At 38.0% G+C, this 22,160-nt stretch overlaps 1 protein-coding gene and 1 long non-coding RNA gene across 5 annotated transcripts; both read left to right on the top strand.

Moving 5' to 3' along the window:
* Positions 1-687: 687 nt before the first annotated feature.
* Positions 688-10,519, top strand: LOC116262287 (cytochrome P450 704C1-like). 3 transcript variants are annotated; one of them, XM_031641513.1, is made up of 6 exons: positions 688-1,095; positions 1,246-1,461; positions 2,270-2,557; positions 2,656-2,988; positions 3,673-3,873; positions 4,025-4,338. In XM_031641513.1, the coding sequence occupies exons 1-6, from the start codon at positions 799-801 to the stop codon at positions 4,208-4,210; spliced, it is 1,521 nt and encodes a 506-aa protein (XP_031497373.1). In that variant the 5' UTR covers positions 688-798; the 3' UTR covers positions 4,211-4,338. The 3 variants fall into 3 exon arrangements, with proteins under 3 accessions (XP_031497373.1, XP_049936008.1, XP_031497372.1); XM_050080051.1 differs by lacking the exons at positions 1,246-1,461; positions 2,270-2,557; positions 2,656-2,988; positions 3,673-3,873; positions 4,025-4,338 and adding exons at positions 7,358-7,573; positions 8,382-8,669; positions 8,788-9,120; positions 9,806-10,006; positions 10,164-10,519 and having other exon boundaries at positions 692-1,095; XM_031641512.2 differs by lacking the exons at positions 688-1,095; positions 1,246-1,461; positions 2,270-2,557; ... (1 more) ...; positions 3,673-3,873; positions 4,025-4,338 and adding exons at positions 6,528-7,207; positions 7,358-7,573; positions 8,382-8,669; ... (1 more) ...; positions 9,806-10,006; positions 10,164-10,519.
* A 5,626-nt stretch (positions 10,520-16,145) lies between these two features.
* LOC126410452 (uncharacterized) lies at positions 16,146-20,204 on the top strand. Of its 2 annotated transcripts, none has more exons than XR_007574465.1 (2): positions 16,146-16,929; positions 17,304-20,204. It is a non-coding gene; the product is annotated as an uncharacterized LOC126410452 (long non-coding RNA). The 2 variants fall into 2 exon arrangements; XR_007574464.1 differs by having other exon boundaries at positions 16,146-16,939.
* The last annotated feature ends 1,956 nt before the right edge of the window (positions 20,205-22,160 follow it).

The following is a 22,160-nucleotide window of genomic DNA, read 5'->3' as shown; positions in this document are numbered from 1 at the left end:
GGCCGGCAGCCTTGGCTGACCCTCGCTGTCCAATGTGGGTCACTGTCGACCGATGCTGCCAAAGCGGGTCACTGGAGTCAACCACCAGACCCATTATCCCGTATCTTAGAAAATTTCTTATATTTAAATTATAAATGGAATTTGAATTTTTTTTTTTGGAATATGGAAACTTTGCACTTTAAAATTCACCAGAGTAACTTGCACTATAGATTTTCGGATATTATTAATATTCATGGTTCTTAAAAAACCGTTGTCTGCTATTATGTTCTCTCTAGTTTGGTGATCGGTGTCAAAGCAGCCTTTTGCATGCGACTTTCCCTTTAACCCAAGAGAAATTCAGAAATTCAAAAGAAGACGTTTCTATTGGAAACCAAAGGTTTGGCTGTGTTATTTTAGGTGGCATATTTGAAAAGTGTTTTTTTAAGACAGGTGTATGATTTCTTAGTTTTTCTTTTTCATTTTTCGGCAGGTGTCACATACATTTTCAAAGCTTTTCTTATATTATGACTTTTTTTCTCATTTGTCATATGCAATTCATTGCTATTGACTTCGTTTTCAGTTTTGTGGACTGCTCAATTGGTTGGATTGAGTGGTGGATAGTGCAATTGGTTGAATTGAGTCGAATAAAAAAATGTTGAACTTATTAAGAGTTCTGTTGTGGAGGCTACCAACCGGTTCTTAGTCCTTCCCTCCTCCCCCCTTCCCCTCCCTCTCCCTCTCCTTCTCTCTATTGTTTTACTAACCTCTGATTCCCCCTTTGGACATTCGCTGACACGGAGTGAGAGAGGAGGAATAGAGATGGCAATCTTCTTCTACATCTGCTGCGGTGCAGCTTCCCTTCTCCTGTTGTTTCCGTGTCTCTGTGTTTTGAGAATATTCATAGGGAAATCTCTAGGCAGCAAGGCGTACCCACCTGTGAAAGGAACTATGTTCCATTTGCTTAGATGCTTGGATAGTCTCTATGATTACCAAACAGAAGTTCTTGCCCATAACAAGACAGTCAGGTACCTTTTCTTCTCCCATAGCGAAGTCCTTACTGCAGACCCGCAGAACATCGAGTATATCCTGAAGACCAACTTTGCTAACTATGACAAGGTAACCAACAAGGGCCACCTTCTATCGTTTGCTCTGTTCTTGGTGGTTGTTACAAGCTGGCTTTTTGAGGCAAAGTTATTGAGTCGAGATGACGACTCAATGAGCAACCAGTGGTGGACCATGAAATGCTTTAATTCATTGCTTTTGCAGGGAGCGCATCATCAGGAGATAACGAAGGAACTTCTTGGAGATGGTATTTTTGCAGTGGATGGTCAGAAATGGCGTCACCAAAGAAAAGTAGCAAGCTACGAGTTCTCCACCAAGATGCTGAGAGATTTCAGCTGCGTCGTTTTTAGGAGGAACGCAGCTGTTCTTGCACAGAAGATTTCAGATAACGCAGAGGCCGATCTGCCCATGGATATGCATGTGAGCGTATTCACTTTGTTCACAAGACGTCCTGTCTTGCGCATGGATTAAGTAGATGTGCTTCTTAAGTTGCTGAATTTTCCATCCAATTTTCTAATATCAGAAATATACGCTTCGACACCACCATGTTTTTTCTTAAACGGCGACGCGAACATTTCAAAGCACAGTTAAACAGTAGTTGCCGAAACATCTGAATTGGTGACGAGCGCTGGTTGGTAGAACAAGGCTGATCATAAGGCTCCAACAACTCTGCGGCCCTTTTGGGGCAAGAGACCAGTATAGTTGCAGAGATGAAAGCTTAAAAGTTCAAGGAGCTTTTATCTAGTTCTTCTACCCGCTCGGTACTCTACCCTCCCAGAAAGCCCATGGTGGAGCGAGAGGTTAAAGTAACTAGTTCCACCTCGTTTTCCAACACTGAAGTAGTTCCTCTGTTCTCAAAAAAAATACAAATGCTCCCACTAAAGTAAAGTTGTTTCTCTGTTCTCCAGAGAAATGAAAACGTCCAGTTACCAGATTGGTGCGCTGCATCTTCTGGTTCCATGGCAAGACGACCATGCTTTTCAGTCTTCAATTATCGTTTTTCTTTTTCTTTTGGGGGTTTCTGTGCCAAATTCAATGTGTTAGTTGATCAGATTAATGTAGAACCAGAAAGGTTATCAAGTTGTTCAAAAGAAAGGTCTACCGATGCATGTGGTCATAATTCAAGAGCCTTTTTATCCTTTTGTTACTGTTTCTGTTAACTGTGCAGAACAAGTATTACGTGTGGTGTGTGATTGCTTTCATGTACGTAGCTCTGTGTCCAATGCAGGAATTATTCACTAAATATTCCATGGACTCCATATTCGAAGTTGGATTTGGGCTCAAATTGAATATTTTGGATGGATCTAATGAGGAAGCGATTACATTCGCCAAGGCTTTTGATGAATCAAACGCTTTGACATATCACCGTTACGTTAACTTATTGTGGAAGGTCAAGAGATTTCTTAATGTTGGTACAGAAGCAACACTCATAAAAAATATTGCAGTGATAGATGAGTTCATCTACAAAATCATCAGTACTAGACGGAAGCAGTACTCGTGCCATCAAAGTTCACATGTAAGCGTAAACCTTTTGGACCCTTTCATTTGGACGTAAATTACGTAAGTATTTTAAATGCAGAGACATGATTTGCTGGGTTTTGAAAATAATAATAGGTGAAGGAAGATATTCTGTCTAGGTTCCTTTTGGAAAGTGAGAAGACTCCGGAGACCATAAACGATCGTTGCTTGAGGGATATCATTTTGAACTTCATGATTGCCGGGAAAGATACCACTGGTGGCACGCTTTCATGGTTCATATATTTGCTCTGCAAGCATCCCCTTATACAAGAGAAGATTGCACAGGAGGTCAAGAAGATAGTTGGTTCTTGTGAAAAAGGACAGTTTACTCAGTTTGTGGAAAGACTTACAGAAGGGGCATTAGAAAACCTGCAGTATCTTCATGCTGCTTTGAGTGAAACCTTGAGACTGTACCCTGCAGTCCCCCTTGTAAGCATTATCATTCCTCTGCTTTGACACTCTTGTCTGACTGAAGACATTTTGGTTTAATACATCTTCGATAAATAGCATATAACATAACAGTTCCGTTATATAAGACATAGAAGCTTTGCACATGTTTGCACGCACCTGCACATACACGCACAGATTTGATGATGGTGTTTTGTCGTTCGGACTCTCTCAGAGTGTAGTTCAGTGCTTTTTCTATTCCCCTTTTTCAGATTTTAGCAGTAAAATGGTACTTCAAGTCATTAACTTGTTCACCAGTGACTAAAGCACATTGAAACATGGCATCACTCAAATAAAATAACCCTACCTTTCAATTTGCAGCTTTTACTTGTGATGACAGTTACTGCAAGAAAGTCTAGCAATTTTAGCAGAGAGACCACGGTGAAAGTGTCAATGTTTATGATATGCCACAAGATACACACGACTAGAGTTCCCTGTGTGAAGCTTGTGGTATGAAATCTCTAAGATAGTTATAGGCATTTGACAGTCTTCTGAAGAATAACTTTCAAAGATGGCCCCTCTTGTTTCTGAAATTGTAGGACTGCCTTTTTCTTTTTCTGGAATAGGGAAAGTCACGGTCATGCTGGCTTTTTGCTTTAAACTTGATCTTGATTTCTTCCAGCCACTCAAAGCAGATAAATATGCATCTTAATTGGGTTTTCCCAGGATAGACAGTGTGCGTGCAAGAATGACGTTCTTCCTGATGGATTCAAAGTGAAGAAAGGTGATGGTGTCAACCATGTAACCTATGCGATGGGCAGAATGAAGTATATCTGGGGCGACGATGCGGAGGATTTCCGACCTGAGAGATGGCTCCACGACGGAGTTTTCAGACCAGAATCCCCTTTCAAATTTCCAGCATTTCATGTAAGTAGAGTTCTTTATACAATCATATACGTACGTTAGCTCTCGAATGTTTTGCTGCATCGTTTAAACACATGATAACTTACATTATAGCAAGATCCATGTCAGGCCAGAAGAAAGAAAATCTCAAAAAAAAATTCATTCAATGTTACAGGCTGGTCCACGAACGTGCTTGGGTAAAGATTTCGCGTATCGGCAGATGAAGATAGTAGCTGCACTGCTTACTGCTTTCTTTAGATTCAAATTAAAGGACCCATCTAAAGAGGTGACTTACAAAACCATGCTGACTCTTCACATTGATCAGGGCCTTCATGTTCGTGCAGTTCACCGCCATCTGTGAGAGTCAACCGTCTTATTCATGAGAGAACGTCATATGAAATATGAATGTATGGTTGGGAAACTTTGTTCTTTCCATGTTTAAACAGACTGCCTAACATAAGCACTTAAATTAGAAGAGGGCAACATATCTTTTTCGTTCTACTAAGATGATTTGAAGGTTAGATTTGTCACTTCCGATCGGTTCCTGGAACTTCAGAAATCGTACGGTTTTTTTGAACCTTTCCACATTGAGCTATGGCTTGTGGTTTTGTTTTCTTGATCATCTTGGTATCAGGACCTCAATCTTTTTTGTATGTAGAATTTTATAAATTTTAGGGTGATTGCCTCCATAGAGTTTTCTTGATCCCACGCGTCGGTGAATTCATCTTTTTTTGTAGCGATAAGAGGTTTCTTGATCTTACTAAGGTGATTCAAGACAACTTGATTTCCAAAATATGACACTTTTGATCAAATCTTAGCTCATTAGGATCTTTTGAATTTCACCAAGGTGACTCTTAGGCATCTTGAGTTTTCAATTGTAGTGGTTGGTGAGTTGATGTAAGTTTCCAAAAGAACCACACGTTATCCAAAAGAGAATACTTATCAAAGTTTTGTTAAGCATTTCTGTAACCCCTAAAAGGAAGTGATTAATTCAAAATAAGACCCAAAGGAAAAAGTTTATCACCGGAAAAGTCAAAATGACCAAAACACCCTGTGGAGGGACTTAGTAATTCAATGAGCCATTTTCCAGTGGGGAACGAGGGTATTCATTAAGAAAATTTTCTACCACCCCACTTCCCTTTTAATTCAGCACCAAGGAATCCTGAAAAATGAAATATCATATTTTTGTGTCTTCAATAATTTTCCTTAAGTAGAATAAGGAATCTCATGCCTGGGTGGAGGCAAGCTATTTGTTGGTGGCATCCATGGAGACGACAGTCGCTCGGGGGCGGAACTAGAAATTTTTCATGAGGGAGGTGAATTAAAGTTTCTAAATTTTGATAGGTTCCGGAACAGTTATTTTTCAAAAATTTTATTTAAGACAAGTGAAATTTTTAAAAAATTTACATGTAAATTTTTTTTAAAAATTTGGGGCCAATGCCCTTGCGCCTCTTCACCTTAACCACCTCCTTCCCTCTTCCTTCATCTCTTCTTCTTCCTCCTTCTTTCTAATGATGGGTGGCCTGTAAAAGTACCTATGATGTGGAGCAGAGATACGTACAGTCTCTGAGTTAGGCACTCATGAAACCGAAACAATAAAGGTTGAGAACGAAAAGAGTAACATAAAGATAAAGAGAGGAGAAAGCCTCTTCGGTGACAACAAGCAGGACTAATCCTTAAAATAAATAATATGGTTTACAATATCAGACGTTACATGGTTGGAAATAATTACAAAATATGATAACAAGATAATGAAGGTAATATGCAAGGGACTACAACATAATTTTAAAATTTTAAAATTTCTTCTCTAAGTTGTGCTGATCCACCACCCGGCGATCTCATAATTCAATGGAATTCCATTGAGTCCAATTTGAACTAAATGTTCATTTGGAGTATGATAGCCAGCAGCATCAAAAGTCTCAACTAAAAGTTTAGTTTTTTGCAACTAAGAAACTATATCTAAATTACCTTTCTTAATAAACATAAGATCTTTTTGCAATAACATGACTCCAAGTAGGAACTGAGACCCATAGGATTTTTCCAAAGCAAACCATACTTCTCGTGTTGAGCAAGCCTTGATTATTTGACCAAAAATAGCTTCAGAGACGGTGGCATTAATCGGTGGCATTAATCAGCTTAAAACCAAGGTCTCGAGTTTGGTGATGGAAATACCAATCAAACAATATTAACTTCAGACAATTACGAAATACAGTAGTCGAACAGATCTTTATGGGATGAATCATAAATGAAATCTATAATTATAATCATTTGAAGGTGATATCGATGGGAGGCAGAAAAAGCTCAATGCCTACGGCAAGATTATATTACTGTATGCAACTAATTGACCAAAAATACCCTTATCTCTAGGGCATATTACTAGCAATAAGGTGATATCGAACACATCTTTACGGGATGAATCATAAATGAAAAATGCAAGGTCGGTTTTCATGGATTCGGACCAAATATTACATCATGGGAACAACCCATTGGGAAAATTATAATCATTTGAAGGTGATATCGAAGAGAGGCAGAAAAAGCTCAATGCCTACGGCAAGATTATGTTACTGTATGTAACTCATTGCAAAAATACCCTTACTCTAGGGCATACGAAAGAAATAAAAAAATCTCTTCACCGGACTCCCTAAAGAGGCTCGCCGCACAGAGACGGCCGGCAGCCTTCACTGATCGGCGAGCATCACTGTCGACCCTCGCTGTCCAATGTGGGTCACTGTCGACCCAATTTCGCCAAATAGTTTTACTCATAATTTTTTTTCTCATTTCTCATATGCAATCCATTGCTGTTGACTTCGCTTTCAGTTTTATGGACAGCTCAACTGGTTGGATGGGCGGTGGATAGTGCAACTGGTTGAATTGAGTCGAATAAAAAAAATGTTGAACTTGATTAAGAGTCCTCCTATAGAGGCTACCTACCGGTTCTGAGTCCTTTCCTCCTCTCCCCATCTCCTCTCTCTCTCTCTCTCTCTCTCTCTCTCTATTTCTTTACTAACCTCTGATTCCCCCCTTCGGACACTCGTTGACACGGAGTGAGAGAGGAAGAGAGATGGCAATCTTCTTCTACATCTGTTGCGGTGCAGCTTCCCTTTTCCTGTTGTTTCCGTGTCTCTGTGTATTGAGAATCTTCATAGGGAAATCTCTAGGCAGCAAGGCGTACCCACCTGTGAAAGGAACTATGTTCCATTTGCTTAGATGCTTGGATAGTCTCTATGATTACCAAACAGAAGTTGCTGCCCATAACAAGACAGTCAGGTACCTTTTCTTCTCCCAGAGCGAAGTCTACACTGCAGACCCGCAGAACATCGAGTATATCCTGAAGACCAACTTTGCTAACTATGACAAGGTAACCAACAAGGGCCACCTTCTATCGTCTGCTCTGTTCTTGGTGGTTGTTACTTGCTGGCTTTTTGAGGCAAAGTTATTGAGTCGAGAAGGCGACTCAATGAGCAACCAGTGGTGGACCATGAAATGCTTTAATTCATTGCTATTGCAGGGAGGGTATCATCAGGAGATAACGAAGGATCTTCTTGGAGATGGTATTTTTGCAGTGGATGGTCAGAAATGGCGTCACCAAAGAAAAGTAGCAAGCTACGAGTTCTCCACCAAGATGCTGAGAGATTTAAGCAGCGTCGTTTTTCGGAGGAACGGAGCTGTCCTTGCACAGAAGATTTCAGATAATTTAGAGGCCGATCAGCCCATGGATATGCATGTGAGCGTATTGACCTTGTTCACAAGATTTCCTGTCTTCTTCATGGATTAAGTAGATGTACTTCTTTAGTTGCAGCCTTTTCCACCCAATTTTCTTATGTCAGACACATACGCTTCGACACCACCATGATTTTTCTTAAACAGGGAAGCGAACATTTGAAAGCACAGTTAAAAAGTATTGCCGAAACATCTGAATTGGTGACGAGCGCCGGTTGGTAGAACAAGGCTGATCATAAGGCTCCAACAACGCTGCGGCCCTTTTGGGGCAAGTGACCAGTATAGCTGCAGAGGTGACAGTTTAATGAGTTCAAGGAGCTTTTATCTAGTTCTTCTACCCGCTCGGTGCTCTACCATCTCAGAAAGCCTATGGTGGAACGACAGGTTAAAGTAACTAGTTCCACCTGGTTTTCCACCACTGAAGTAGTTTCTCTGTTCTCAAAAAAATTACAAATGCTCCCACTAAAGTAAAGTTGTTTCTCTGTCCTACAGAAAAATGAAAACGTCCAGTAACCAGATTGGTGCGCTGCATCTTCTGGTTCCATGGCGAGACGACCATGCTTCTCAGTCTTGAATAATCGTTTTTATTTTTCTTTTGGGGGTTTCTGTGCCAAATTCAATGTCATAGTTGATCAGATTAATGTAGAACAAGAAAGCTTATCAAGTTGTTCAAAAGATAGATCTACCGATGCATGCGGTCATAATTCGCGAGCGTTAATTATCTTTTTGTTACTGTTTCTGTTAACTGTGCAGAACAAGTATACGTGTGGTGTGTGATTGCTTTCATGTACGTATCTCTGTGTCCAATGCAGGAATTATTAACTAAATATTCCATGAACACCATATTCGAAGTTGGATTTGGGCTCAAATTGAATATTTTGGATGGATCTAATGAGGAAGCGATTGCATTCGCCAAGGCTTTTGATGAATCGAACGCTTTGACATTTCACCGTTACGTTGACTTATTCTGGAAGGTCGAGAGATTTTTCAATGTTGGTACAGAAGCAACACTCAGAAAAAATATTGCAGTGATTGATGAATTCATCTATAAAATCATCAGTTCTAGACGGAAGCAGTACTTGTGCCATCAAAGTTCATATGTAAGCATAAACCTTTTAGACTAAGCATAAACCTTTTAGACCCTCTCATTTGGAAACAAATTATGTAAGTTTTTCAAATGCAGAGACATGATTTGCTGGGTTTTGAAAATAACAATAGGTGAAGGAAGATATTCTGTCAAGGTTCCTTTTGGAAAGTGAGAAGAATCCGGAGACCATGAACGATCGTTACTTGAGGGATATCATTTTGAACTTCATGTTTGCCGGGAAAGATACGACTGGGGGCACGCTTTCATGGTTCATATATTTGCTCTGCAAGCATCCTCTTATACAAGAGAAGATTGCACAGGAGGTCAAGGAAATAGTTGGTTCTTGTGAAAAAGGACAGTTTACTCAGTTTGTGGAAAAACTTACAGAAGGAGCATTAGAAAAGCTGCAGTATCTTCATGCTGCTTTGAGTGAAACCTTGAGATTGTACCCTGCAGTCCCCCTTGTAAGCATTATAATTCCTCTGCTTTGACATTCTTATCTGACTGAAGACAATTGGTTTAATACATCTTCGATAAATAGCATATAACATAACTGTTCTGTTATATAAGAAGACGCATAGAAGCTTTGCACATGTTTGCACGCACCTGCACATACACACACAGATTTGATGATGGTATTTTGTCATTCAGAGTGTATGTCAGTGCTTTTTCTATTCCCCCTTTTCAGATTTTAGGAGTAACATGGTACTTCAAGTCATTAACTTGATCACCAGTGACAAAGCACATTGAAACATGGCATCACTCAAATAAAATAACCCTACCTTTCAATTTGCAGCTTTTTTCACTTGTGATGACAGTTAGTGCAAGAAAGAGTTTCTAGTAATTTTAGCAAGAGAGACCATGGTGAAACTGTCAATGTCTATGAAAGGCCACGAGAGACACACGACTAGAGTGCCATGTGTGAAGCTCGTGGTATGAAATCTCTAAGATAGTTATAGACATTTGCCCATCTTCTGAAGAATAACTTTCAAAGATGGTCCTTCTTGTTTCTGAAATTGTAGGAGCGTCTTTTTCTTTTTCTGTAATAGGGAAAGTCACTGTCATGCTGGCTGTTTGCTTTAAACTTGATATTGATTTCTTTCAGCCACTCAAACCAGATAAATATGCATGTTAATTGGGTTTTCCCAGGATAGACAGTGTGCATGCGAGGATGACATCCTCCCTGATGGATTCAAAGTGAAGAAAGGTGATGGAGTCAACCATGTAACTTACGCGATGGGCAGGATGAAGTACATCTGGGGCGACGATGCGGAGGATTTCAGGCCAGAGAGATGGCTCCACGATGGAGTTTTCCGACCAGAATCCGCTTTCAAATTTCCAGCATTTCATGTAAGTACAGTTCTTTATACAATCATATATGGCACGCATGTTAGCTCTCGAATGTTTTGATTCATCATTTATACACATGATAACTAACATTATGTCAAGATCCTTGTCAGGTTAGAAGAAAGAAAATCTCAATTTTTTTTTTCATTCACTGTCACAGGCTGGTCCACGGACGTGCTTGGGTAAAGATTTCGCGTATCGGCAGATGAAGATAGTAGCTGCATTGCTTACCGCTTTCTTTAGATTCAATCTAAAGGACCCATCTAAAGAGGTGACTTACAAAACTATGCTGACCCTTCACATTGATCAGGGCCTTCATGTCCGCGCAGTTCATCGGCTTCTTTGAGGCTCAATTGTCTTATTCACGAGAGAATACTGGAGATAAAATATGAATGTATGATCGTAGTGAAACTTTGTTCTTTCCTTGTTTAAAGCAGACTGCTTAAGCTAAGAACTTAATTGGATGCAGTACAAGAATCCCTAGTGAAAACACTAGAGCTGAAAAATCTTTAGAGATGACTTCTTCTCTCTTTTCAAGCATACAACCATGCCATGGCGTCTGAGAAGCTGATGCTTTCGATGATGCGTCTACGGTTAATTTCTGATTCTTAACATGCCAATCAAAACTGTGCTCAAATTTTTCTAGTCAGCGTAATCAATCGAGTTTGTTTGTCAGGTTGCCATGCTTCTATTTTAGACCCATAAACATGTAAAAAATATTCAATGGTTCATTCAAAAAACCACCAATGAGCGTCATTAATGAATGGAGCATGGGTAGTTCCTTCTGTGACTGCAATGTACACCCATTAGACATGAACAGCATTAGTGACAATAGAATCAATGTCAGTGAATTAATTTAATGACGATCACACAATCATCTTCCCTCACGGTCGGGCTGTCTCTGGACTTCAATAAACTACTGTGAAGGTTTCTTCTAACACTTTGGTTTGTTTACAAGTGTATCTTACAAACCTCCCAGGTGTAACCATGTTCTCATATATGATTTGAATGCAATAGGATATTTCCTTTGTTCTATATGAAAAACTGAGGTTAGGTCGGGTTGCACACAACAACAAGTATATTTAGGGCAAATTAATGATACACTGACAAAGTAGTTGTGTTTCTAAACTACTTATATGAGATAATATATATATATATATATATATATATAATATTGAATAATGGCGTTCTTAGAACTTTAACTTTTAAGATCTCTCTCTCTCTCCCTTTACTTTCTGCTTCATCCGATCAGTCCAAAGCCGACTAAGTGGGCCAGTTCGTGCCTCGTGCATTGATTATTATGCCTTGTGCAATAAATGAGCTATAAATGGGTTAATGAACCAAGGAAAGTGGATGTTCGCATTTGGACGAAATATTAAACTAATTACGATCTGTATCCATCTTTATCACATATTTGTATATATGGGAAACTTATATTAATTACGGTTTGGTGTTGGAAACTTTGGGAATTCCACGGGATACCCTTGGTCCACCTCCCTTCTCTTCGTCCCCTACACGAAATACCCTCTTCGATTTTAATGGCGCAGGAAGGCATCCGTGCCTTTGAAGAAACACCTTTTCAGGCGTGGAGGGTTTAAATTGCCATTGTTTGACTGCGATTTAGGCGTTTAGGTAACGGAGACCACGATTATAAAGACCTACGAAGGGAAACACTCACTACTTTCAGCTGCAGTTTTTGCTGCAGACTAATACTTTTAGTTTAGTGACACTTTTTGTTGAATGCTACTGAACGTCAATGTTCTTGCGGTGGTCTCTGTTGGGGAAACTTACGATGCAGCGGAAGTTGCAAGTCGTCGCCTGTAAACTAACATACTCTTCACCAGCGGCTTTAGTTTCATGTAGAACTCGTCCCTATAGTAAACAACACAAGAGGAAGAGGAGGAAGTTGAAGAGTATGTTAGTTTTTGGGGTTTCCTTCTAAGGGGCTCCTCATGTGTAATCAACGAACTATTACTTAGTCTCGCTGGATATAAATAGCCAGCCCCTTAGGTTTTTCCCAAATCCAGCAGCGGTTACAGTAATTGAAAGATTTTAGGTGAGCATTAAAGCTCGTAACTGCAAGTGGGCCTCCTTGCAGTTACGAGATGAATGGGTAGGGCTCATGGCCACTACCACTATCCAACATCTCTCACTTGGCCATGAGACCGCCAGTTTGCTTCCACTGTATGTGGGTTTTCTTAATTTTTAGTTACGAGATTTTCCATAATTGGTTTGGCCATCGTAACTTGAATTTTCATTCAATGATTGTAGCAAGGTTTTCCTTTTAACGGTTTTCCATCGCAACCTTTCAAGTATTCAATATATTTCACATTATAACATATTAAAACTTAGTTCCATGTAGACCACAAGTTTTATATAAAACATCAAGAATTCTCTTGATAATAATGCTAGCAATCATGTACACATTTGAAATATACATGCATATTCTCTTCTTGTTCAACAACAAAAACAACCTGGATATTTTTCAACTATCTCATAAAAAGGCAAACCAGGATTTTTTTAGCCCCATAAAGGCTAATAAACCAGGATTTTTCTAGCCCCATAAAGGCTACATGCATATTCTCTTCTTGTTCAACAACAAAAACAACCTAGCAATCATATGAATATATTTCATTCATATATCTGAGAACATATCAGCCTTAAAATAAGTCTAACCTGGACTCTCTCCATGTATACTGACAAGTTAAATTAGATGCTTGTATCATTTCCAGCACACAAACTAATATACATCAAAAGCCAATGATATATTTCCTTTAATTGTTTTCCACAATTACTCAACTCCTTTTAACAACAAGAGTTCTATAGCATTCATGCAATGCATTATCATATGACAAAATAATATTAGCTTTCGAACATAGCAAAGAAAATATTCAAGTGTGCTCCCACTTATCAAATATTTACATAGCCATCAACTTGATTAGTGTCACTTAATCTTTATTATGACTATTTAAGAGAATAAGCAATCTACTCATAGTCTATCATACAAGCACTGTTCATCTTGTATAATTTTCATCAATGTACTCTCTCAGACAATGAGTTTCATTTAACTCATCAAGGTCAATACATAATTTTGACAACCCATGCATGCAATCAACAATTCACATACAAGATGATCAATAAGACCATTAATAAGCTTCAGTTGGACGTTTAATACCAAACTGATTTTTAGTCGGTTCATTACTTGACCGCTTATTAGCATATTCAATCAATCAAACTTGATCACCAAACAATTATTCACATATAATCATAGAGATCACTACCCAATCGGTTCATTACCAGATTGATCATTATACGAATCATGCACAGTTGATTCATTATTAAATTGTTTTCCAGTCGGTTCATTGCCAGATTGTTAGCCAGTTGGTTCATTGCCAAACTGTTCCTCAGTCGGTTCATTGTCAAACTGATTATCTAAATAAATCAGATCCTCTAGTATTATGATCTCCCACTGGAATATTGTCTCTTTTATTTTTATTCGAACACTTCAAAATCATGTATAAAAAATATCATATACCCTACTTTTATTTGGGTATCCAATACATATGTATTTGCAAACATATCATTTCATTTTTATATATGCATTTAACATGCATTATAGATCTCCAAGGATCTCAATATGGATCTAATTAGTGTGGATCTCATTATATTCATGAGTGTTATTTTATACCTCATGAAAAATTAAAATCAAATTCATCCTCAAACAGCAAGCTAGCTTTGTTTGATCTAGAAACGAACAAATAACATAATATGCTTGGATCTAATATAAACAGGATATGGATGTTTAACCATATATCCAAAAGCCACATGAATATAAAGATTCAGATTATATTAGCATAGATCCAAACTAGTAATATCCACAATACTACTAATATGATATTTAAAACACATGATCCTCATTGAAATATTACACAATATGATTCAACAACCATATTTGGATCACTGCTAACTCATCTCTCTTTTGAGAAAAACAAGTTATCATGTACTAGCACTTTAGTGCTACAAAGCTACAAACGAATGCATTCTTGCCAATATGAATTTTGGTCCAAGAGTATTATATTACATCTCTTGAGTATGCATTAAAACAAATTCATTTTCCTAAGAAGGAAAAAAAAAATGAAACTTTATTCAATAATTCTCCATAATCACCTTTGAATTTAGAATGACAACACATATTACAATATGATCATATCCAAAGGCAAACATGATAACATATATTGGAACTAAAACAACAGGATATGAATTATTCTCACATATCCAAACAAGTCAGTTTAGATCTACAACTAAACTTTACGTAATGTGGATTTCATTAGTTCAAATATGGAAATTTGGATCAAACCAACAATATCCACAATACAATAATCTGAATTTGAAATACAAATGATCCATATGAAGTATTGTGCAATATGATTTCAATAACCATGCTTGGATCCAAACAATAGTCCAACTGTTGAACAAGGTGAAACAAGAAAAGTTTCTTTACCTTGAGATGATGCACGTTTGTACCCAAACTTATCCATCACCCTTAAGAGCAAATAAAGTAAGTCTTTAAATCAAGACATTCAAACTTATATCAGTTCCAGTCCAAGAGTGTTACATTACACCTCTTGAATATATATTTTAAAACAAGTTCACCTCATTAATGGAGTAAATAAAGCTTTGTTCAATAGCACTCTAGAATGATTTGAATCTAAAAGGACAACAAATATCACAATATCATTGGATCCAAAAAGCAAACATGATATATTGTGTTTAGTAACAGTACGAGAATTTGAATCCAATGATTCAACCAAGTTAATTTGGATCTTAATGTATCACGACCCAACATAATGTTATAAGGATCTCACCATGTCTAAGAGTGGTGATTTACACCTCTTAGCATATCAACATGCAATAACATAATCATTCCTTCTAACTGGAATTCATCTTTAGCACTCTAGTGTTACACATTGAAAATGTACAACTTGTAAAACCATTAGCTCTAAAAATCAATGTTCATCATAATATGTTTAGATCTAATATAAGCAATATATAGATCTTGAACAAGTCAAATTAGATCATGCTCCAAAAGAGTGCAACGTTTAGTGTGAGATCCAAAATTCAACAACTAAATGAATATTTAATTCAAAGCTTTGGTCATATCTAATATCTGCATAGACCCAAAATGACGAAGAATATTCATAAATCAAGTATAATAACATATACTTGAACCAACATAAACATGATATGGATTTTTAACCAATATCCAAACAAATTTAGATCTGAATATGTCATGATTCAAACTGAATCCAAATATGGGTTTAAGCAACAATCAGATCCAAAGCAAAAAATCCAAATGATTATTGAAATTCAGATCAATTTCAATGTGGATCCAAACATAATGATATCAACAGAAGGATCCAAGTTCAAATCCAATATGAACATGTTTCTACATAATATCCATATCCAAATATTATTTTGTTAGTGTAGAAACACTAGGTTTATGCCACCATTGGGTCATGTATGCACAAAAAATAACAAAATTGCATAAGCATGCAAATATGTTGCTAACCATTTTTTTTCAGTTTTCACCAGTTTGAGGCTCCCACTTTTGAAGTCATTTTTAAATCAATTCCATGAGAAACGTAAAGCAATAATACACGGAAAGCAACAAGGAGAATAATATATCGAAAGAACTCCAATAACATTCCAAGGTACCACTTAAAACAAGGAAAACTCAATATTAAATTTTTAGACCGTGAATTTCCCTTCTTATTTTGAAAGTTATTTTTAGAACCCTTTTTTCTGAAATTTTAATAAGCTTGAGTGGTGCCTATATGCAATTTTACATAAAATCTCCTGTCTCCACTGAAATTGCAAAACAATTTTTTTTTTGAAACCCTCTTTCAGAAATTTATAATAACTCAGAGGGTACCACTTCGAAATTTCATATAAAATTCTAGGTTTTCACCGAAATTAACTTTCGCAAGCCTCTTTCTGAAAAACGTTTTAGAAAAAAGTTGCGGCATTAAATTCTATAATTTATAACAGCCTTTTCGAGAATTTCGCTAACAAGGTGGACTATTTTTGTAATTTCTCAAATTTGATATGAAAATCCGTCGAACCCTCGTTTTTCTTCATTTCTCGCCCCTTTTTCTCTCTCCTCACGAGAGTGCCTCTTTCTTCTTCTAGTGCGACCGACGGTGGAGCTTCCACCGTTCTTCCATGACCAAAACCAGAGAGGGGAAGAGAGTTTTGTTTCTGCGTTTGGGTTTCCCACGCCGCCACGCCACCGACGGACCACGCCGCCAAGCCACCGACGGACCACGCCTTCAGCCGCCGTCGCCTCCTTCTCTGCTCTCCTCTATCAAGCGTTCATCTCCCCTCTCGTGAAACCCTAACCGAGGGTTTTGCCCGCCGTCGGCTTCGCCAACATCACCGGCTTCTTCATCATCTCCGGCCTGGCAATGGGGATGGAGCCCATCTACGGCCAGGTGTTTGGAGCCAAGAAGCATTCCCTCCCGGATTTCCTTCACCGCCACGGTGAGGTCGTCTTTCTATTCCACTTCTACCGCACAGAGGGCGGCAAAGGTAGAGTCCGACTAGCAGAGAGCAACTTTGAGCCATCCTTTTCAGATTAGGGTTCGTCCGGCGCTTCAGGCCGCCGCTGCCTCTTCCTCAGTTCTCGACGTTTCTGTGCTGCCATCCTGAGGAGGACAACCTCTCAATCTCTGCTCTCGTTGAAACAGAGGTGCACCGGCAGACCCAGAGGAACGACAGAGGAGGTTTGCAGGGCTTCAAAAGCGGTTTTCGTCCTTTACTTAAGTTGCCTCTCTGCTACCAGCATGAGAAAATCTCAGCTTTGGTCAGACGGAAGAATCCCGTCCTTTACCATGAGGCTGTTGGGTCGGACTCTCAATCGGCATACGGTGAGCCAAGGTTATATATTTTCTTCTCTTTTACGTGTTTGTTTAATTTTGAGTTTGATGTATGTCGAGCATAGCAGGCTGTGCAACCTTTACAACTGCTCGCCTGAGGGGCAGGTTCATAGTTCTTGACATAGCGGTGGAGCGATTTAGGAACAGAACAGGCTCTGTTCGCGTTTTCTCAGAATCATTGGAAAAGAGAATGCGTAGTTCAGGCATAATACAGAAACCAGAGAGTTTCATAAAGTAATTAAGGCTAGCATATATCATGCTTCGAATAAATATAGCCTAGCATGCACTAATTTCAAGAGCTAGAGATTAAACAGCATAATACATAGGCGACTAGCATGCTCACGCAGGTAATATGATCTTCACAGGCTTCACTATGATCAAGATCGAATTTCACTTATTGGAATTCGATACGTATGGCTCTGATACCACTGTTGGAGAAACTTACGATGCAGCAGAAGTTGAAAGTCGTCGCCTGTAAGATCACCAGCGGCTTTAGTTCCATGTAGAACTCATCCCTATAGTAAACAACACAAGAGGAAGAGGAGGAAGTTGAAGAGTATGTCAGTTTTTGGGGTTTCCTTCTAAGGGGCTCCTCATGTGTAATCAACGAACTATTACTTAGTCTCGCTGGATATAAATAGCCAGCCCCTTAGGTTTTCCCCAAATCCAGCAGCGGTTACAGTAAATGAGAGATTTTAGGTGAGCATTAAAGCTCGTAACTGCAAGTGGGCCCCCTTGCAGTTACGAGATGAATGGGTAGGGCTCATGGCCACTACCACTATCCAACAGTCTCAACCATCCAGCAATCAAACCTGTCCACTATTGAGATATGTACCCTGAACTTATATAGTAAAATTTGGATCCATTGGTAAGGTCTAACCAGTTCTATCATTGAATAGACTCCGAGAGAGTATGACGTTGTTCAACAAGTCTTCGAGATTCGATAAAGATCTGATGCATTGAGATCCTGGTCATATTCTTGTATGATTTAAGATATTCAAATCTGAATCTAGAAAATTGGATCTCCCTTGTCAAGTCTCTACGGTCAGTAGCCAGTTAGGCGAAGACCCATCTTCATCACCTCATGGTTTTGCATGTTTACTGTAACAAACCCCATACTGTCTATGGGTTCATCGTTTAGATAATCTCAAGTCACCCCATATGAACTTTGTCATGGTTTTGCATGTTTACTGTAACAAACCCCATACTGTTTTTGGGTTCATCGGTTAGACAATCTCAAGTCACCCCATAGGAACTTTGTTTTCTACTTTAGAAAGACAAGAAACTCCGATAATTAATCATTTAACCAAGTTACGGGCACGTGTGTGCACAACCCTCTGTGCATTACATCCGTCTCTTTGACTCACTTTTATTGGGTCCCGAGTGCACTCTTTGAGTACATGTCATGCACATGGACTTGCGCATGTTTGCATTGTGCACAGGCCTGTGCATATAACCAGCTAATACATCCTTTATGTGCATGAGAGACTTTAGGTAAAACTAGATTCACCTTGATATTGACATGAGGCTTCTAGTAGCAAATCTTTACCCATCTTCAAACAGCTTTGATTCTTGTTCTAAAAAGGGTAAGAAGCACTAGAACTAACTATTTCCCTCAAATGTTTTCAATAAACTTTAATACATGATTAAACTTTTTCATAATGTCGTGGAAGCGTGGCACGCATTCAAGGCAAAAGACAAGGATGTCTAAAACATATCGTTAGGTTTGGAGGAATGTTTCTGGCAGACGTTTTTCTTCATGTTTGACTCAATGTGTGGAACAAGAGAAGTTGAATTTTAAGTAAAATGCTTACTCCTGCCAAAATCTTTTTAAATAATAAACGAATTTATTTGCAGAAATAAAAACTCTAAGCACAACTGCAAATTAGAAATAATAATTTTCACCTTTCATGTAGCTTGACTTTCATTAAGAGTGATCTGGAAAGAAAATTGAGAAAAGAAAGACAAAAGCACCGCTCAACTTCTCACTTCCAATAGATCACCGCCTAGCTTTGATATGTCAGTTCTTTTCAAAATACCAAAAAATCACCCTCTCCCTCTCTCCTTCATCCAGTGGCGTAGCCACATTGTAGCTGGTGTGGGCAACTGCCCACACCAGCCTCTTAGAAGTTTTTTATTTTTAAATAAAAATCTTAAATATTTATTCTTATATATATATCAGTGCCCCATCATATTTGAGTTTGTTTAAACAATTGCCCCTCCAGCCAATTTTTCTGGCTCTGCCACTACCTTCAGCCTGCCTAACTCTTTCTGAGAAGGCTCATAATGCAAAAACACGGAATTCTATGAAGTCTAATATTCCATAAACATTCAAATTCACTCAGGCCATTTTTGAGTGCATAGAATTCCACTTATGGAAGTGGAACTAAGACTCAAAAATTTAGGAAAATAGCATGGCAACGCAAAAATGGAACATTAATCCGAAGTGTTTTTGCTAAGTCCTAATATCTTTGTTTTAGCATTAAAGTTTCATCTAAACAGGTTAAAGTTTTTGAGAAAAAGAAAGAAACGTGGCTGTTAGAGTTCCACCTAAATAGGTTTGACAAACGTTTCTAAGCCATCATACAAGATGTGGTAAATGTCTATCATTTTATTACCGCTCATTCAAACATGGCCACATAAACCACTGTATTCCAAAGAATATGCTTGCATGATTGGTTGAAGAAATCAACCTTCACATTTTCTTGTTCCTCAAATTGATGTCTTCCATCATAATATTGCATTCCTTTTTTCTGTTCAACAATGTTTCATCTTAATCCACATAATCATCGTCCTTTCCTAATTTTCGTTTAGTTAACACTGCTTTTCAAGCAATGGTACTCCCGTTGATCAACATGTTGTCAGGTAGATTCCTAAGCTGAAGCCTTTTTTCTGTTTTTCACTCTCAATTACTGCATTGTATTAGATAAATGTATTAACCAGTTACAGTAGAAAGCTATGTCTTGTGCACCCAGGGACTATTGATCATTATATCTTTCACCATTAGTCTTGCCAGTGAAAAGGGAAGCCATCAGATCAAGTCTTTCTTTTTTTGTTTTTTGATAATTTTTTTGCCTATTGAGGTATTCCCCTGATTCCTTTGTAGCAAATTATATTTCTTATCTTGTTTGTAATCACCAGTTTAATAATTCTGGGACAAAGACCTCTAGCCACCTCGCAAAGGAATTGGTCCCTTCAAGTTGAATTGAAGGAGGTCAAAGTTGTTGTATGGTTGGTATCGAAACAAATAAAAGTGAGTTTGTCTATGGCTATATTGTCATGCCCAGCTGCATTTTCGGATGTTTTCTGTACGACCAAAATCATGCATAAGATGAAAATATTCTATGTTTTCGGGTATCAACATATTCTTTTGATATCTTTTCTGCTCTTTTATGTGAAGTGTCACGAGTTACTTATCATTATCACGAAATGGAAATAAATAGATGATGTTCTATTGTATTTACTGTTAGAGCATGGAGAACACATTGTCATTGGACAGGTACACGGTCATGTCCACATCTTCAAAGCATTTACCAGCATGTAACTTGATGATCCATAGAAAATCTTGGCTTAGTTATGTCTGATCAATTGTGGTTAAACACCATGTTGGAACCTTGATTATTGAAAAGCTTGCATAGGTTTTTATTTTCTATGTCATCTGTTTAAAATTGTTTGTGCGAATCCATGTTTTGCAAGACAGTGATGTTAGCGTGATAAAAGAACTAAAATCCTCTTAGGAATTAGTTTGATAAAGGACCTAAAACGCTCTCAAGTAAAACCAATTTATACAAGCGCACCCAATAATCAGTAGGTCAACTATACTCAATTTAGTTAATTTTCCTAATCTAATTAGTTAGGTGAATGACTTTTTTCTTCATTAATTCTTAAAAGCTAACGGCCCCTTATATGTATCCACGTAGTTATTTTTCTTTTTCAGGTCAATTCTTATAAAGGAAAAAGTAAAATTTTACTGATTTAACAATCATTTTGACAAAAAATGATGTTGGTGTCTTAAATATCTGCTTTTTGTGTTTAGGAAATTTTGCTACTGTTTTTTAGAAGAAGTTTAAGGCAGTCCAGTGTTGAGCCCCTCCAAACATACCTTGTGATTTAATAATTCGCTCAAGAAATGAGGAGATGAAATTATTATAGCAATTCGGAAGTACATACAACATGAAATGTACGAAGCAACTCTCTCTCTCTCTCTTCCCACACTCGCACTTAAATTCGAACTCAATTGATCGTGAATCATGCATACCGGATCATCAAACCATTCATATAAGATACAAAAGCATCTGCAATCGATGGGTTTCAATGAAATTTTTGGTTTTTTGTGGTAGCGGGGCGACTTGGGTATCGAATCATCGTAGTCTAGCTTTTTAAGTCCTTTTAAGGAAAATCTTTTATTGCTCCAAGAATTCTTGACCACCCGAAAACAAACCAATATTTATATGCCATTCAAAGCTATTGTCCTCTCACCCCTAGTTGGGGTCCAAGATCCTCGTCGGCTGAATAATGTTACCCGTCCCAAAATATACTTAAGGTAATTTACCCAGCATTTTTTACCCTTCTTCTTTTACTAACATTCAAACACTAGTTTAATCTAGGGCTAAGCTGGGACGAGTCTTGAGATCGTTTTTGCATAATCATGATAAAAAATAATGTTTTCCAATTAATATATGGTGGTGCATCAAGCTAAAGATCTTAGGTTAAAATTGATTATTTTATATTGGCAAACTTGATATGAGATGGAAGAATTTGAATCTTATCTTTAATTCGGTGCATTAAGATCATAGGTTAAAATTGATTATTTTATGTTGACAAACCTGATATGAGATAGAAGAATTTGAATCTGATCATTAATCCGTGTGTCTCATATCTAAATCATAGGTTCCAATTAGATGAGTGGTAATCAAATGTCTTCAAAGGGGATTTTTTGTAACAAGTGTTCGTGATCCGTTGAAGTTGTGATGCATTGAGATCCTACTCTTTTTCTTGTGTGGTTTAAGAAATTCAAATCTAAATCTAGAAAATTGGATCTCCCTCTTCAACTCTCCATGATCAGTGGCCAGTTGGGCAAAGACCCACCTTCTTCACCTCATGGTTTTTTATGTTTATTGTAACAACCACCACAGGGCTCATAGTTTAGATAGTCTCAATCCATCACATAGTAACTTGTATGCCTACATTAGAAAGACTAGAAACTTGGATAATTAATCATT

The sequence above is a fragment of the Nymphaea colorata genome, chromosome 10 (assembly GCF_008831285.2).
Source record: "Nymphaea colorata isolate Beijing-Zhang1983 chromosome 10, ASM883128v2, whole genome shotgun sequence".
Taxonomy (NCBI): domain Eukaryota; kingdom Viridiplantae; phylum Streptophyta; class Magnoliopsida; order Nymphaeales; family Nymphaeaceae; genus Nymphaea; species Nymphaea colorata.
This window is presented reverse-complemented; position numbering and strand designations above follow the sequence as displayed.